Consider the following 17,517-nt stretch of genomic DNA (forward strand, 5'->3'; position numbering starts at 1 on the left):
TTGTCTTTTCTAATAATTAAAAGTTGATTTCACTTCTCTTGTAATGTCAACTCAATTCCCCTGTGAGAACAGATTGAGAAAATTATCTGGTGATGTTAAAATCAAATTAGACAGTAAATATCTGTCAATACCCGGAAGACGACATTTATGATTAATGCCTATTTTTGTTTTCTTTTTTTGTAGCTTTTACAAAACTCTCTTGATAAAGGAGCTCTGTTTATCTTGAGATAACAAAAAAAGAAAAAAGAAAAAAAAAGATGTGATCTTGTGAAAACTGAGAAAATAAAATGTATTTAATCATGACCTTATAGGGCTTCTGTAGCAACCTATTTATCCATGTTAGGTAAACCTTCGCCTTTTTATTCAAACCTAAATATCAGAAGCAAAATATAATAAGTTTTGAAGCTTATACTTTGATCCTGTTTTAATTTATTTTTCCTTTTTTTCTACATTTTTACCATTTTTTTTTACATTTATAGAATAATTATTAAAATATAAATGTTCAATTTAAATACAATTACTTAACTGGTTTTGTTAATTCGTTATAATTTAATTTTAGCACTTTAATCCACTCAGAGCCTTTGCTGTATCCCAACTAAAATTTCTTTTTTGATAAACCAGGATCTTTCATTAAAGCTCCTGTGGGGAAATTTTGATTTCGGTCAGTTTGGTGCCCCCCTGTGGACAAAGTTTTAATGGTCACTCTTCTTGAAGATGGTGTTGTTTGCTTTTTAAGGTCATTAAGGAACACATTTTGATTTTCGTGCCTTAAACCAACTAAAAACTCCTCACAGGAGCTTTAACGTACCCCTGTTCCTTTGGATTTTCGAAGCCTGACGTGAAATTTATGAAATCCGAGTTAAGTTACTTTACTATCACACCAATCTGTGTTACATGAAGGTGGGCTGAAAAGTTTGTAGCCCTACAAGGAAGGAGTTATGCCATAGTGATGAAAGAACTTGTCATGCATTAAATTCAACCTTTTCTGACACTTACAGCATGGTTTATTTTCAGATAAACTGACACTGATGTAGTGTAGACATTTTGTGACTATGGATCAAATTTGGCACCGTGGTGTTACCAAATGTCTGGAGGAAAAGCGTTAAACACCCAAAGACATTCACGCCAACATGGTTGCTACATTAGGGGTTGATGCTCCAGCTTCATCAACTGTGAAAAAGTGGGCAGCTAAGTTCAAGAGGGGTAGGGAGAGCCTTGTAGATGGCCCAAGGTCTGGAGGTCCTGCCACAGCAACAACCCAAGAAAACATCGACTGTGTTGAAAAATAAGTGTCAGAAATTGTTAAATTTACCGCATGCCAAGTTTCATCACTATGGCATAACTCCTTCCTAGACAGGCTATGAACTTTTCAAACCACCCTCGTAATTTTGTACCAAACATGACCAAAATCACAAACAAGTAGCAAAAGTTAATTAAATTACCATTTATGACGTCATCAACCTGAATGTAACCAAAACAAACAAAAACAGACTCAAATTTCTCCGAATTTTCACAAAACCCATAAATTGGACATAAAAAAAGACACTAAAAGAATCTGTCAGCCCCTCTATGATTTAACTGAGAGTAAAATAAGCTGCGTTCATTTTGTTTTATTCAACACAGGAAATGAGATGACTGACAAACTGACTCCACCACATATTTAAAATAGTTCCAGCTGAAGTTTTCACAATCATTACTCCTCCGTGACTTCGATGCCTTCAACACAGGATGTTATCAGTCGACAGGGGAGGATGGTTAAACCACCAAAAGATGCAAACAGTCACATTTATGTTTGAACAGCTTAATTTACTGCAACAGCATCAATAACAGAGCAACATATTCAAAATGCTGTACAAACAGATCCATCGTAGAAATGAACTTAAAAATCCATAAACGCTGCTTTAAAAACGTACAAATTAACAGATATCAGTTTTTACACAAGGCCCCCTCCATTTCTGTTCACATTGCCATTGGATTGAACTAAAACACACAACAACTCAAACACCTGAAACCTAAAACGTGACAAGATCCCCTGACTCTTCTGTGTGTACGGTATCTTCATGCTGCTGAGGGCTTGTGTCTACTGTTTCTGCTTCTTCATGATCACCTGCAAACAAAACACAGATAATACAGATCATTTACATCACAGAATGTCTCTTAACTTCATCAATGCAGCTTAAAATTCACAAAGCACATCACAGAAACTTTACTTGATGGGATTCGGTGGATCTGGACGAGCGTTGTTTGGTGGCCGTTGGTTATCGGAGGCAGTCGGGGAACAGCATCTTGAAAAATCTGCTCGTCATCTGACTCCACCAGACTCAGGACGTCGCCTCGGTCATCCATTTGCCTACAGTGAAGGAATTTATTTCATATCAGAGAGGGGAATTCATTAAATATCATAAAGCTGAGGATCCGACTTCTGTGAAGTGTGAAGTGTGAGGTGCTCACCCAAAGCCGCTTCCTGCAACAGAAGTGTGAAAAGAGGATTCAAAATTAGTTCGACACTTGTTATCATGAGTTTCATGCTTGTGTTGTGAGGTGTAGCAGAAGTTACCGAGGCATATTCTGTGCCGGCTGGAGTACAGAGTTTTGGCGATGATTGCTGCTGATCCCACGATCAGCACAGCGATAAAGATCCCAATGATGGCTCCTGTGTACGCTGAGGAGGTTGCTGAGGCAAAACAAGACGACAGGACAGGATTAGGAGGCAGAAAATGGAGAAGCAGCAGGTTTATCAGCATTCCTGAGGTGGAGTCGACACCTGTGGGGACTGGTTCGCTGTGTGAATCTGTGTCTCGTTCACAGGTGGTATGAGCTTTGTGCTCCTCTCGTGGAAAGATTACGGTTGTTTACATTTTTAAGTCTTTCACCAATCTTAAAGTAAAGCATTTTTTTCTAGAACATCTTAAAGCCCAACCCTCCCACACACTCACTCCTCACAGTGAGGTAGACCTCCAGCTCTGTGACGGCGAGCGCGTTTTCGCTGCGACAGAAGTAAACGCCCTCGTCGTCCTTGGTGATGTTGAGAATGGTCAGCTTCAGGACGGGGCCTTCCTCACTTATGACGTACTTCTGACCAGGGTTGATCTCCTGCTGCTCCAGCCCTTTTCTCCAGGTGGTGTTTGCAGGAGGATTGGAGGTGGACTCGGAGCACATCAGAGTTACACTGGTGCCATCCAGGGCCGAGGTCAAAGGCTCACCCTCGGGGAACGGAGACTCTGAAAATGACAAACAGGGATGTGACATTTGAACTGTAAGGGCCTGCGTCCACTGTCACAGAGTCTGTTTTTTACACTTCCAATGCTCAGCACTACAAACAATGAAATGTGTCGTTTTAGTGTCGAAAACAGCAGATCAAGATGACAGCCCACTTCTATCAAGGACAAAACCTAGGAAGCATCTTCAGTTACCTCCTTTAGGGGAGACCGGGTATGGTTGTAACATAAGGGGAGAGCTGTAACACCACCAATTCCACCAATCAGGAATAAGATAGGAGTCATATGATCATTTCAATAACTACCTACTGAAATCACACATGGTGATTGTCAGGGCTGGAAACAGGTGCATCCAGATTCTATAGAGAAAAAACTGATTTTGAGGTCAGAAAGTAAATTTTTTGACTAAGGCTGTATTTTGTTTAGTACTTACACTATTCCAGATAAAACCATTGGACTATCAGAATAGATTGTAGTTTCTCAGGCAAAATGTGATACATATTTCCCATGCTAATTTCAATCCGCTATGCTAATTCAGCTAGCTAAGCACTGGCTGACAGGGGTGGGGTGGGCTGTAACACATCTTTTAAAAGTGTTGCGCCCCCTTGTGTACAAATAAGACCATTTTCTGAATTTTGAGAATGTTACATAACATCCAGGCAGTGAAAAATTATGACTGACAGGGGTGTGCCTGCTCACCAATATACTAATATTCCTGGTGGTGTTACAACTCTCCCCCTGTTACAACCATACCTGGTGTACCCTACTACGTGAGTTCTGACATTCTTGCAGAGGTTTGAATTGAGCTCTTCTTCTGGCTTACAAACATTGACAAGACACTCCTTCTCACTACGCTCTGCTTATGAAAGATGCCTGGTGCTCCCAGCCCAGCGCGGCTCCAAATCTCTAGCCAGACTCTTCTCCTCTGTTGTGCCCAAATGGTGGAATAAATTACCTAACTCTATACGATCCACAGGGTCCCTTTCTACTTCAAGAGATTTCTGAAGACTCATCTGTTCAGGGAACACTTCAGCACTTAATCTGACCCTAGTCCTCTTTGTCCTCAGGGGTAGAATGAGTCAGAAGGTCTTAGACCCAGCTCTTCGTGAATTTACAGCGCTAATTACTGTTGTTGAAGGTTGAAGTATATTGTTACAGCAATTAATTGTGGTTAGTTGGATAGTTTATTCTACACTACTAAACACAAACAAAAATACCTGCAAGTAATGGCAGCACTTGTAGCCAAATAACTTGTAGCAACAATGTCGCACTAAGTTTTCCTTCTGTCTAAATTCTTGCTTGTGTTGTATGTTGCTTTGGACAAAAGCGTGTGCTAGATGAAACTGTAGAACTGTAGAACTGGTGCCATTTGTAGTAAATAAATATGGGTACTTTGCATTAAAGTTTGAGAACACTGGCTCAAAAATTCAGTGAGTTAAAGCAAAAAGTGTTACAACCTTACCCGGTCTCCCCTACAAGCCGCCGGAATCATTTTAAATGAATAGTTTTTTTCTGGAAATAATGAAAAAGTTGGGTTCAAACTTCAGAAGTAGTCAGTTTCCCATGACCTCCCATCATGAGTAAAGGAAACAAGAAATGTATTCAGGTGACTCTAGTGATTTTTAGTGATTATCATCACATGATGAGTCTGACTGATCAACCAAGACTGTGAAACATCATATTTATCCAGATATTAAACCTAGAAAATCACCAAATCCTCACATGTGAAAAGAGCTGAGTTAATATTTGACATTTTTAACTGAAATGTAAAGAGTGGATTGTTTACAAAGATCTTTTGTAAAAGCAAATATACATTTATTAGAAGCACACTAGGTAAATATTTATGTGATAATGCCCCAGTTTCACTCCTAGACCAGTATAATTTTCATCTCCTTTAAAGGACCCACCTTTCATTTGAGTAAATACATCAAAGACTACGGATAAGCTGATGCATTCAGTCCACTGTCCTGATTATCTCAACAACCCTGTCCTGTAAAGATAACCCACACACTCCTGAGTGACTCACTGACTGTCCACATGTCCTGCACGCAGCTCTGTGTCCTCACATACACGCTGACACCAGTGTGTTTTTTTCACAGCCGAACTTTAAACCTCAGGTTAACACACTTTAGAGAACAGTAATTTTGGGGATGAAACAAAGAGTTCATGGTCAGGACTGATCGTAGCCTCAGTTAACCCGTCCATGAGCAGATGTTGTGTTTAGAAGAGCGGCAGAGGAGGAGGTTTCAGATACTAACTAAAGTATTCATTACTCATAAAAATCTCTGACTCCACCAAAAACTGTCTCTCACATACTTGTGGTTTTATGTAGTCATGCAGATAATATTTGGCAACAGAAGATGCTTTCAGAGAGTTTTTTTATTAAAGGAAATCTTGTGCCTTGTTATTCAACTGTCAGACATTAAAAAAAAAAAAAAAAAAAAACAGAATTTAAAGCTCCAGTGAAGTTTGTGGTGTGTATCAATTTGGCGCCCCCTTGTGGAGAAAGTAGTCTGTACTGATTCTGTCTCATACTGATTTATTTTGACAGTCAGATATATCACTTGTCATATTTCACTTGAGGAAAACATGCTGTATCAGCAGTGTGCAGTTAGCCACTTGACCTGACACCTACCCCACACCACTGATTTCAGACAAAAAAATGGCTAAAAATAAGTGGATAAAAATAGTCTCACAGCTTGTTGATGGTGTTTTTCACTTTTTTAACTCAGAAAGAGACATCAAGTTTAATTTCAGTCCATTTCAAAGCTAACTTTAACACCTAACAGGAGCTTTAATTATGCATAACTGTAATATTTATGGCTGAGATTTCTCGCATCCATCACATTATAAGAGAGACAGATTTTAAAAAGTAATATCTTTATTGTCAATTAACATGCTTCTGGTATTTTTCATTTATTTGTAATGTTAGGGAATATTGATTATTCAAGGGACAGCATCTTCTACTCAAAACAGTTTGAAAATCCAAATTTAAAGCTACTGTAAAGTTGGTTTGTGTCATTTGGCGCCCCCCTGTGGACAAAATGTTCTTAGCTAATTCTGTCCTGTGTATCTATAACTGTTTTTTTATGGGGTACAATCGCATCCTGATTCATTTTACAGGTCTGATGTATCACTTTAAGGAAATCTGTGACACCTACCCCCCAACTTATTTCACATATTAGAAATGAGTAAATAAAATTGGTCACTCGTCTTTTAGATGTTTTTGTTTGCTTTTTGAGCTCATGAAGAGTCATCAGTATTAGTTTGAGTCTGTTTTAGAGCCAACTAAAATATTCTCACAGGAGCTTTAATTTTACCTATCTTTGTTATTTCTAGCTAAGATTTTCTAACTGTAAACCATTTCAGTAAGTATTAGAATTTAAAAAATATCTTTGTATTTTTAAAATGGACTTTTCTGGTGTTGTTTCTGTTCATTTTAATTTCAGGCACTGCTATTTCCTGTCTGTTTTATATGTTTTTGATTAAATAAACAATTAATACAATGTGTTTTTTGGGGCTCCATAACAGGAACATTTCAGTGAAGACAAGTGTTTGTTCTAAGTTTTGAGTGTACTTTTTTAAAGCCTTCTAATACTGACAAAATAAACTCCACTGGCCTCAGCTGAACTTGGGCGGAGGCAGGAATCTCTGAGAAGACGGTATCTCAGAGCCACAGCAGATAAACTCAAGTTAAACACTGTTATAACCTTTCTGCATGACGCAATACCACAAACAAATGTCTCAGTCTGTGCTGATGATCCACAGAGCTCACTGCAGAAAATTCTAAGCAGGCTTTTCTTTTCTTTCTATGGTAGAAGAACACTTGAGAACTTTGAAAAACAGGATTAAAATCTATACTGACTCTCACTGAAGAGTCTGTGTGTTTCTACGGCCTCTCAGGTGGAAAACACATGAAAGATTCAGCAGCATGACATTAGACAGTAAAGAGTTTCAGGTCAACATAAGATGCTTACTGAGGGTCAGTGAGCACTCCTTCTCCCCCGCGGCGAGCACAGGATGCAGGGCGCTGCACCTCAGAGTCTGACCCTCGCTAAGCTGGGAGTGGTTCAGCATCACAGACAGGCTGTCTGCAGCCTTCGATACGTTAACATGCCTCCCTGAGGCTGCGCCCTGGCCCGCCTGGTCCTCCCCTATGTGCAGCGTTGGAGTGGGATATGCTCCATACCAGAAGCAGGTGAAGAAGACGTGGGAAGGGTCCTGTGCTGGAGTCCACATGCACTCAGGATGCACGTCTGGGACATCTGAGCAGGATAGAAAACACTATTAGAGAGGGTTAAAGAAAGCGGCATCTGATGTTACTAATGCTGTCCTTCACATGATTTCACTCACTGTGAATCTTTGCTACAGACACTACACTCATAGTCTTTTGCAGTTTTTGAGAAGACCTTCAAATTGAAGAAGAAATTCCCACACAAGGGCCAGCTTCCAGAATAAAGAATTATTTCAGCACCTGCCTGAGAAATAGATGTGCAAACATTTTTGACGTTCCTGAGAGGAGTTTAAAAATTCATATTTTCTTTCCCAATCAAAAAAGCTTGGACGCTGGGAAAAATGTTATCATATTTCAGCTGCAAATCACTGTTTCACGATTTGCATGTCAGACTAAGGTCGATATTTGATTGAAAGCAGCACAGACACAAAATGTCAAAACTTAAAAAATAGGTTGTTTCATAATCATCTTAATTTAAATGTTTCACACTATATCAATTATAAGCATGTCTCTGTAGTGGAACTCACTGCATGGGCTCAAAATCGTTCCCAAAAACCAGTGTGAATAAACACAGTTCACTGCAGCATCCAATAAAGCCTCTAATAAATGGAAGTTAAAACTCTAGCATGCAAAGAGGAAACTATATATAAAAGTAAAAATAATAACATTATTTATATGAAACATTTACAGCATGCTCCGGTCAATTAATGAATACATAAAAACTGATAATTAAAGGGGAAATATTATGCAAAGTCCACTTTAGAATGGTTTACTGACAGAAATATGTGTCACTGGTGTGTCTACAATACTAATAAAAATACATCTAATAAAAATGATAACACTAATAATAAAAATTATATAATACTAAAAATAGTAATAATTATGATAAAAAATGTGTAATATTAGTATTATTAATAATTATAATATAAAATAATTTATAAGATATATTACTACAATAATAGATTTAATATTATTATTTCCAGTAAAAATATACGATATAGAAACTATATATACAAGTAAAAATAATAGCTTTATTTGTATGACACTTAGCATGCTACTGTCAATAAATCAATACATAAAGACTGGTAATTAAAACAAAAAGGCAATAAAAGCATGTCAAAAGTCACGAAATGAAACTTCAAAAAGGAGACCCCAAACTTTTGAAAATCTGGAGAGAGTTCTTGTGAGTCTCCAAACCTCCATTTATTTATATGAGAGGTGAAAGGAGCAATAACAGAAACAGAAGAGTCTATAGAGAGGAAGAGGTTAATGATACTCACAGTAAACCAGCAGCTCTGTGCTCTCATTAACAGCCTGACTGCTGACGCTGTTGTTGGCCCTGCAGGTGTAAACACCCTGATCACTGGGCTGGATGTGGTCTATCCTGAAGTCCAGCCAGGATCCAGACGAGGACACCAAGGACTCGTTGCTGGATGTAGCTCCTCTGAAGGACCAGGTGAGTAGCTGGGCTGGGTAAGAGGAGGCGGAGCAGTTGAAGGAGACGGTTGAATCGCGATGGACGATGAGCGTTCTGTTGGAGAGGGCGGTGGATGGAGTGATGGATGTAGATATGTTTGCTGGACCACCTGGAGATGAATAAAGTTATAAATGATCTCAGAGTATATTCTCACCTTTAAAAAGTCTAAACAGTAAAATTAAGTCACTTTTTCTCTGAAAAACATTATGCTGGACAATTTCTTAGACTTCAACATGTGGGTCTAATACTATGTATGCAAATTTACATGTCAAAATAAAGTGAATAATCTGTTTATAAATGTGTAGCCTGAGGATTTAGCTTCAATTGACACAGCAGATATATTTTAGACATCCTTTAATTTTTTTGATGGTTTTACTGGTTTTATCCTCTAAAGAATCATCAGCTGAAGAACAATAACTCGGGAGGAGTTTTACAGTTTTTCTTTACTAATCCTCTGTATTACTTGAAAAGCATTTTGTGGCTCTGAATTCATAGTTGTTAAAATGTTTGTTGTCTGTATTATATTTTCCCTAGTTTTCAGTTAATTTTGAATCAAAAGTTTTGTATAAAATACGTATGATGATACATTTATCCATCAAGCTTCACATATTTTATCATATCCATACTTATCTCATTTGCTCAAACTGTAAACCTGTATTTAATTTATTTTATTTACCACTTTCTTCCCTCTTTCATTTATAAATGTACATTAACATTCCTGAGATTTAAGATCTAGTTTTGATGCTTTGTTAAGAGTCTGATAAGCTACATAACGACCCAAAATGTGATTTAAAAAATGTTATAAATCCTAAAATGTAATACCTGCTGGATAACTCAATAAAAGTGCTGAGCCTAAAATGTAATTTAAAAATGTAATAAAGACCAAAATGGGTATCGCTTTACATTAAGGTCCTGTAATGAGCATACATAGGACCTTTGTAAGTACTTATAAGATGATTATTCACATTATTATTTGTTTATAAGACTATATAACTGCTTAATAAGAGTTTAATAAGGTCATTGTGAGGCCCCACAGCTTAGGTTTAGGCATGGGGCCCTGAATGGTTAGGTTTAGGGGAAGAGCTGGGGTAGAGCTCATGAGAGACAAAAGCAGAGGACAAAGAAACAAAGAGGGCGAAGGTTAGGGTTAGGGTCTGGTTCCATATACCTTATAGATTAAGTTGTCTTGTATCAACTATTACAATGACCTTATTAACCACTTATTAAGCAGTTATATAGTCTTATAAACAAATAATAATGTTGATAAGCATCTTATAAGTACTTACAAAGGTCTTATTAATGCTTATTACAGGACCTTAATACAAAGCGTTACCCCAAAATGTAATAACTGACAAAAAGTGTAACAATGCTGAGCATAAAAATTAATAACTTGCCCACAATGTAACAACAAGACTTCATATCTTTTTATATATGTACCGGTATATAACCTTTCGGTTCATTCTTACATATCAGTACAGGGTCAGATAAGGTAACAATATACTATACACCAAATATTTACAGCAAGTGATAGGAAAAACTTTCTTCCTTGGTTGCTGAAATCTAAATTTAAGTTCACAGTAGCTCTAATTAAACACTAAAATGATCAGAAGATTAATCCAGAGTGAAATTAGCTTTAAAAAAATCAATAATGGCTGTTATCAGACATTTATATGAACTATAGGCTAATTTCCTGTTGCTAGCATGTATATCATAACATAGCTGAACTTACGTGACCCTTAACTGCCTGACTCTGACTCTGAGATAAAACAGTTCAGTTTATAAACATGTCTGATATGTAGAAGAACCAGAAACCAACTGGAAACCTCTCCACTGAATCCCAGTAAATCAAACAGCTCCTTACTTGATCTAGAAACTTCCACTTACTCGCTACTTGGAGCAGCACGCGCGCCCTGAAGGTGTTGTTGCCTGGCAGCGTGGAGCTGCACAAGTAGCTGCCCTCGTCTCCGGGTGTCACCCCCCGGATGTTCAGACTCCCGTCATGCAGCACTGAGAGCCGCTGCTGCTCTCCGGCAGGTGAAGAGGCTCCACCTGAGACGACTTCTCGTCCGTTTTTCATCCATGTCGTCAAAGCTGGTGTTACGTTACCTGCGGAGTAACACGGAAGGAGAGCGACGTCTCCCGGTTCGGCTTTCAGGGCCGTTTCGGTGGGGACATCACCCGAAACTACCGCAGAAGAAGAAAAACAACGTCATGATGGTGTTCCAAACTCACCTGTGCTGCTACCTCTCAGTGTAAAACTCACCTGTGGCACAGAAACAGAGCAGGAGAAGCGCTGCTGTCGCGACTTTCTTCATGGTAACTTTACATTCACCTGCATCGCCCTCTGAAAAGGTAACAACACAAAAGGCGTCCAGTCCCAAACCTGTCTGACTAGTCCACCTGCGCGAGCCTGTCTGCAGCAGTCACGAGCACAGAGGGCACCAGTCCTCCCATTATAACCCACAGCAGACTGACCACAGACCTCAGCCGAGCAGACAGAAACTTTGACTCGATTATGAAACTTCAGTGTTTGAGGAGCACTGACGTTTGTTTACCACAGCATGCTGATCCGGAAACTGCAGCAGGAATAGACCACACCCTGACCTCACCTTGTTAAAGGGACAGTAACACTTTTATTTTTTATTTTTTTAATCTCACCTGGTGTAAGGAGTTATTACCATGTAACTAATGGCTTTTAAAACCTGAAAGGAGAGAAAACAAAACAAACAAACAAACAAAAAAACTTTCTTTGTAAGTTAATTTTAAATCTTTTGCCAAGTTTGAGCCACCTTAAAGCTCCTGTAAGGTGATATTTTACCCCTTCTAAATGCATGTTAATCCTTCTGTGTGATCTATGACAGCATACCACACCCTTTTTGACAACATTCTTATTACCTGCGTGGTTTTTTCAATCCCTGAAACTGATACCGAAGGGTAGGCGTCAATGTTTATGGCACATTATCAAAGTACACCTTTAAACATTTACCACATTAGAGATTATTGATAAATAAATGATCCTTTAAGGAAACCAGGAAAAGATTATTTACTTAAAAATATTAAATAGATATGTGCATGACAAAATTATGAGAGGTTGGTCTTTGTACACAGGGGGTGCCAAAGTTGATACAAAAGCTGCTCACAGGAGCTTTAAAAAAAGTCTGACACCTCAGATTGGAATTGGGACACAATAAGGATAAAGTTGCCATAGTTAGAAAATAAATTCATTATTATATAAGAGAAAAATGACTTCTTCTTTTCAGAAATAACCTCAATATGATATAATATAATATAATATAATATAATATAATATAATATAATATAATATAATATAATATAATATAATATAATATAATAATATATGACACTCTCTCACCAATTCAGCCAAAGGTGCAATAATTACCTTCTGTGCAATATAGATATTTAAAGTATATAAGCCACAATTTATGCCCCTATTTTGGTGCCATATTTTCAGCAAACATCATACTTATGTTTTATAGTCATAGTCAATCTCATGTTACACTCATTCTTCCTTTTTGTACTTTCTTGTATTTGTATATTTTGTAATTTCATCATATAATTTCATGTTTGGTACTTTCTGTTTTAAACACTTTTTTGGAGGAAGTAACTGTACCAAAAAAGCTATTTCTCCTGGGGATCAATAAAGTATTTCTGATTCTAAATCAGAATATATATATATATATATATATATATATATATATATATATATATATATATATATATATATATATATATATATATATATATATATATATATATATTGTTTATGCTGAGCTGCAGAATGCAGAAGACCATGAAGAAGACTGACACCATCCATTTAAGTAAACTTACTTTGTTTTCTGATTCTGCTGCTTTTAAAATGATTTTTAAAATGTTAAAAGCCTGCATTCTGCACTCTAATCATTTTTTTTAATCTATTTTTGATTTATTTGCAATTTCATTGCACTTGTTGCAATGACAAATAAAGTTCTCAAATAAAGTAGTCAATATATATATATATATATATATATATTGACTCTGATGCCGAATAGCCAGCCACCATGGCCCTCTACCTTTGCTGGGTCGGCACAACATGGACGCTTTTTCAAAAAAAAAAAAAGATTTTTGATTAGAAATATATATATTAAATGAAACAAAATGAATTTTACAATTTGGGAATTCTCAACTGGCACAGCTGGGCTTAAATGTGCCTTAAGGACGCAGAGACACCTCTGTACTAAAACCTCTGCAGTTTTACCTTGGTTTACTTTAACAGCATCAAACATCACGGGTGATGCCTGGAAGTTAAGCAATGGCTTGAGTATTAAAGCTTCTGTTGCAGATTTTAAAATGGATGTTTACCGTGCATTGAAAAAAATCCTTCACTCAGACACAGTTGCATCTACAGTGAGGCTACTCTTCAGACAGAGTGTTACCTTTACACAGATCCACACAAAGCTTAATATTTCAAAAATATATCAAATCTATTCTGAGCATGTAATTAAAAAAAAAACAGTTTAAGTTTACTTTATACACTAATAGTTGCTTGTCCAAATCTAAAGTTCCCTTTTCTTTCTTCTTCCTCTTTAACATTTCCTCTTGACCTCTGGACAAAATTTAAGGAAACTTGTCCCCACAAATCCTTCACTGGCTGCTCTGGAGCTTTAAATCTAAGTCAAATATCATTTTTTAAAATTATATTTGGATCAATGGTTCTATTTTCAGACTTAAAGGTAAAACTATGTTAAAAGCATTGAATTAAAAACAGCGTAAACAGAGTTTGTAATCAGACTGCTTTTCTTTTAATACTACTACTACTACTACTACTACTACTACTACTACAACTACTACTACTACTACTACTACAACTACTACTACTTATAATAAAAATAATTATATTATTATTATTAATTAATTAATTAAATAATAAATATATAAATAAATTAATTCGTTGATTAAAAAAAAAAAAAATCAGAAGCAGCTTTTTCATTTACTTGCTCCTTCCTGGTTTCGTTATAATTAAGAGGAAGTAGAACTTGAGTAACTTTAACTTTTTACTTCTTTTTTTTTTACTATCCTTCCTGTTTCTCTCTTCCCTTACTTGAAAAATACACAAACTCAAAAACCTTTAATGCTTTTAGTCATGAATGATAGAATAGAATAGAATAGACTAGAATAGAACTTTATTTGTCATTGCAACAAGTGCAATGAAATTGCAAATAAATCAAAAATAGATAAAAAAAAAAAAATGATTAGAGTGCAGAATGCAGGCTTTTAACATTTAAAAAGTCATTTTAAAAGCAGCAGAATCAGAAAACAAAGTAAGTTTACTTAAATAGATGGTGTCAGTTTTCTTCATGGTCTTCTGCATTCTGCAGCTCAGCATAAACAAATCACAGAATAAGGAAGTGATGCAGCTTTATCTTATCAAAACTATGTCTGATGTGTTTGCTTTGAGGTCAGTGACATGCAAATTTGAACAACTGCAATAAAAAACGAGATAAGAGGCATTGTTCATTTACCACCAAATGCTGCCATAAACATTTAATACTACACTAATACCAACAGAAATGCTCCACATGGGACAGATTTGCAGCTTACTCTGAAATAAGGGTAAAAACTCACAAATGTACTCAAATACGACATTTTTACGAAGAATAATATCTGGACACGAAACTTCTGGAAGCTGAAAGGAGCATGTGAGAAAGATGAGGTACGACATCAGCGACAGATTGACAGGAGTTACAGCGAACCACAAGGCGCCCTCACGCGGACACGCACGTCAACGTGCTGAATGTGACGTTCAAATGTTGTTACATTGTTGGGAAAAATACGTTTTACGGAGCAAAAGTGGAAAGAACACGCGTAATTTGACATCAAACTTTAATTAAGTAGTAGATTAAGTACTAAGACTTTTCTTTGTGTTTGTATTGGGATGTTATAAAAAATGGCAAAAAATAATAAGTATCAAGTCTTATTGTAATAATAAAAATAATAATAATAAAAAAAAAGAAAATAATAATAATAATAATAATAAAAACTTACATAGAACTTTCCAAGACAGAGGTTGCAAAGTGCTGCGCAAAAAAAAAAAACAAAACAAAAAAAAAATTAACCACAAAAAAAGAGAAGAAAAATTGAACTTTTTTTTTCAAAGGCTTAACTCACCATTGGACAATAAAAATACAAAATCTGAAAAAAAAAAAAAAACAAACAAAAGATTTTTACAATTGAAAATTAAGATAAAATAATAATAATAAAGAAACATATTTAAGATCCTGTCAGTTATCATACCTCTGTATTTTTGAGTAAGAGGAAAAGTTTAAAGTTTGACCACTGAAATTACAAAACAAGTGTTTTATAGCAAAGAAGCTATTTAACTTATTCAAAATAACAATTTATCTCTCATTTCATTAGTTAGAATTGATTTAAATCCCTAAAAATGTCTTTTTTTAATAACTCTGTAGCTAATTTCGCCTTTTCATCCCTGTCTCTGTGTTTTCTGATGGTCCATGAACGCAGCACTCTGGGCATTTTGGGGGGTCCTGCAGCTGCAAGTAGCGTCAGTGAGCAGACTAAAAGTCATAATGCCTGCAGATTTAAGCCAGTGGACCGGGGCTTTGGCCCTGCAGGAGGTGGAGGAGAAACCTGCTCAGCCTCTGACGATCAAATACGGATCTGTGGAGATTGATGAGCTCGGAAAAGTGCTCACACCAACACAGGTTAGTCAGATAGCTAACTGTTGTTAGCAGGCTAAGCTCACAACACAGCGAAGTTTGGGCTATTAGCTTTTATTCTATCTCACGTTTTTTAAGCGTGAATTTAACCTTTATTAAACTGCATCATGTGCGTGAAAGAGGCGTGTTAGTGTGTTTGCTCGCTGATATCATCGTATAAGATTATATAATGCCTCTTCCAGCATGGTCATGGCTATATTTGATGGATAACAGCGCCCCCAAGTGGCGTAATATCAGTATATAACACTCATGAACTAAATTTTGTGACGTTTAGAACCAAAATGTTGTTTTATCAACAGGTGCAGAGCCGACCCACCTGCGTGGAGTGGGCAGGATGTGACTCCAGTAAGTTGTACACTCTGGCTCTGACTGACCCTGACGCCCCCAGCAGGGGCAACCCCAAATTCAGGTGAGAGGAGCAGGTAATTGTTGTTGAAATGGGAACATACTTAGGAATAAAAAGAAAAATTGTGCATTCAATGATTAAACATATTTCATATGTGCTTTTTATGTAAGAGAGTGGCATCATTTCCTGGTGGTCAACATGAAGGGGAATGACGTTTCCTCTGGCTGCGTCATGTCTGACTACGTGGGATCGGGTCCCCCCAAAGACACAGGTAAGTAAAAAAGAAGGTCAGAAAAATTAAAGAAGATGGTTTATTTTGTTGTTAGACCTTCTGTTTTTTTAATTTTGAATTATTTTGATGTGATTTCTCTAAATCTATCTGAAACCACACCCCTGAGACAGTTTCTAATCCACACCTCGACCCCTCAGGTCTGCACAGGTACGTGTGGCTGGTGTACGAGCAGCCAGGCACCCTGAACTGCTCTGAGGCTGTCCTCACAAACCGCTCTGGAGACGGACGTGGAAAGTTTCAAATCCGCAGTTTCAGGCAGAAGTACAACCTGGGTGCTCCAGTGGCAGGGACCTGCTACCAGGCCGAGTGGGACGACTACGTCCCCAAACTGTACGAGCAGCTGGCCGGAAAATGAAGGAAAAGACTCAACTGGAAGCTTCAAGCACTAGGAAGTCCCTCAAAGTTTAACAGTGTGTAGGAAATTTCCTTTTTCAAGGAGGTATTAAAAGTTTTTGGTTTTGTAAGTGTGCCACTAATTTATGTTTCACCTTGAACAAAATGTCTACATGCTGTGACCTGCACTTCTCTAAAATAAATCTGTTGCACACTGAAGAGGTTGTGTTGTTTGTGGGCAAGATTTCAGATGTTTATGGTGCAACTAAATAACAACAAACACATTAGCCTGAGGTTAGATCGTAAAAAGTGTAATAAAAGGATTTACAAACTTTACAAACCTTTACCAGTTTAATCTAAACAATCAGTATCTGAGCTTTAGCACCAAAACTAGTGGAATAAGTTTTACTGAAAATGTATTAAACATAAAAAAAACACTCATCAGGTTTACAGAACAGTTTTGTCTAAATAAACAGGTTGAATTTTAGTTTCTTACTTCAATAAATGACTTAAATTGTACAATAAACTTTCAGTCCCTCAGAATATTCAAATATTGCTTCTGTGGTTATCAGAAACTACAAAAAAAGATCCAAGAAACTGAAATCTAAGTAATTTTCTATGTCTGACTTCTAGTAAAAATATCTTACTAGACTAATTATTAGCTACATTCATTTGACAAGTCCAGAAAAAAATATGTTTTAAATGTAAAAAGACAAAATGATGCTTGAACTGATTGCAAATAATAATAATAATATAAAAACACCTGCAAATGGGTTGAAAAAAAAAATGGCCTAATTCAAGAAACTCGAGCAAATTTAAACATCCAATCACAGGGCCATTAAAGTATTGAGTAGATTTTTTTTTATTTAGTTATTTTCTACAG

The 17,517-nt window shown here is 36.7% G+C and overlaps 2 protein-coding genes across 3 annotated transcripts; one reads left to right on the forward strand and one right to left on the reverse strand.

Annotated features, from left to right (window-relative positions):
• Positions 1-1,868: 1,868 nt before the first annotated feature.
• On the reverse strand, positions 1,869-11,510 carry vsig10 (V-set and immunoglobulin domain containing 10). 2 transcript variants are annotated; one of them, XM_074670787.1, is made up of 10 exons: positions 11,485-11,510; positions 11,193-11,273; positions 10,814-11,113; positions 8,733-9,038; positions 7,196-7,483; positions 2,937-3,221; positions 2,558-2,674; positions 2,452-2,464; positions 2,211-2,350; positions 1,869-2,107 (listed from the first exon to the last, which is right to left on the reverse strand). In XM_074670787.1, exons 2-10 carry the CDS (start codon positions 11,242-11,244, stop codon positions 2,013-2,015), a joined length of 1,596 nt encoding a protein of 531 aa, XP_074526888.1. In that variant the 5' UTR covers positions 11,245-11,273; positions 11,485-11,510; the 3' UTR covers positions 1,869-2,012. The 2 variants fall into 2 exon arrangements, with proteins under 2 accessions (XP_074526888.1, XP_074526887.1); XM_074670786.1 differs by having other exon boundaries at positions 11,475-11,505.
• A 3,946-nt stretch (positions 11,511-15,456) lies between these two features.
• pebp1 (phosphatidylethanolamine binding protein 1) lies at positions 15,457-16,853 on the forward strand. Its single transcript, XM_074670801.1, has 4 exons — positions 15,457-15,648; positions 15,963-16,072; positions 16,180-16,280; positions 16,439-16,853. The coding sequence occupies exons 1-4, from the start codon at positions 15,514-15,516 to the stop codon at positions 16,654-16,656; spliced, it is 564 nt and encodes a 187-aa protein (XP_074526902.1). The 5' UTR covers positions 15,457-15,513; the 3' UTR covers positions 16,657-16,853.
• Positions 16,854-17,517: the final 664 nt, after the last annotated feature.

The sequence above is a fragment of the Halichoeres trimaculatus genome, unplaced genomic scaffold (assembly GCF_033239565.1).
Source record: "Halichoeres trimaculatus isolate MK-OKI-2021-1 unplaced genomic scaffold, fHalTri1.1 fHalTri1_scaffold_5, whole genome shotgun sequence".
In the NCBI taxonomy this organism is placed as follows: Eukaryota; Metazoa; Chordata; class Actinopteri; order Labriformes; family Labridae; genus Halichoeres; species Halichoeres trimaculatus.

Bases quoted from the DNA above. Each gene is read 5' to 3' on its own strand.
- vsig10 (XM_074670787.1), bottom strand. From the start codon at position 11,244: ATGAAGAAAGTCGCGACAGCAGCGCTTCTCCTGCTCTGTTTCTGTGCC. The intron at 9,039-10,813 runs GTAAGTGGAAGT...ATTCATCTCCAG, and splicing joins CGTGCTGCTCCAAGTAGCGA to GTGGTCCAGCAAACATATCT. The intron at 2,108-2,210 runs GTAAAGTTTCTG...TTTTGTTTGCAG, and splicing joins GATCCACCGAATCCCATCAA to GTGATCATGAAGAAGCAGAA.
- pebp1 (XM_074670801.1), top strand. From the start codon at position 15,514: ATGCCTGCAGATTTAAGCCAGTGGACCGGGGCTTTGGCCCTGCAGGAG. The intron at 16,073-16,179 runs GTGAGAGGAGCA...TTTTTATGTAAG, and splicing joins AGGGGCAACCCCAAATTCAG to AGAGTGGCATCATTTCCTGG. The intron at 16,281-16,438 runs GTAAGTAAAAAA...TCGACCCCTCAG, and splicing joins GGGTCCCCCCAAAGACACAG to GTCTGCACAGGTACGTGTGG.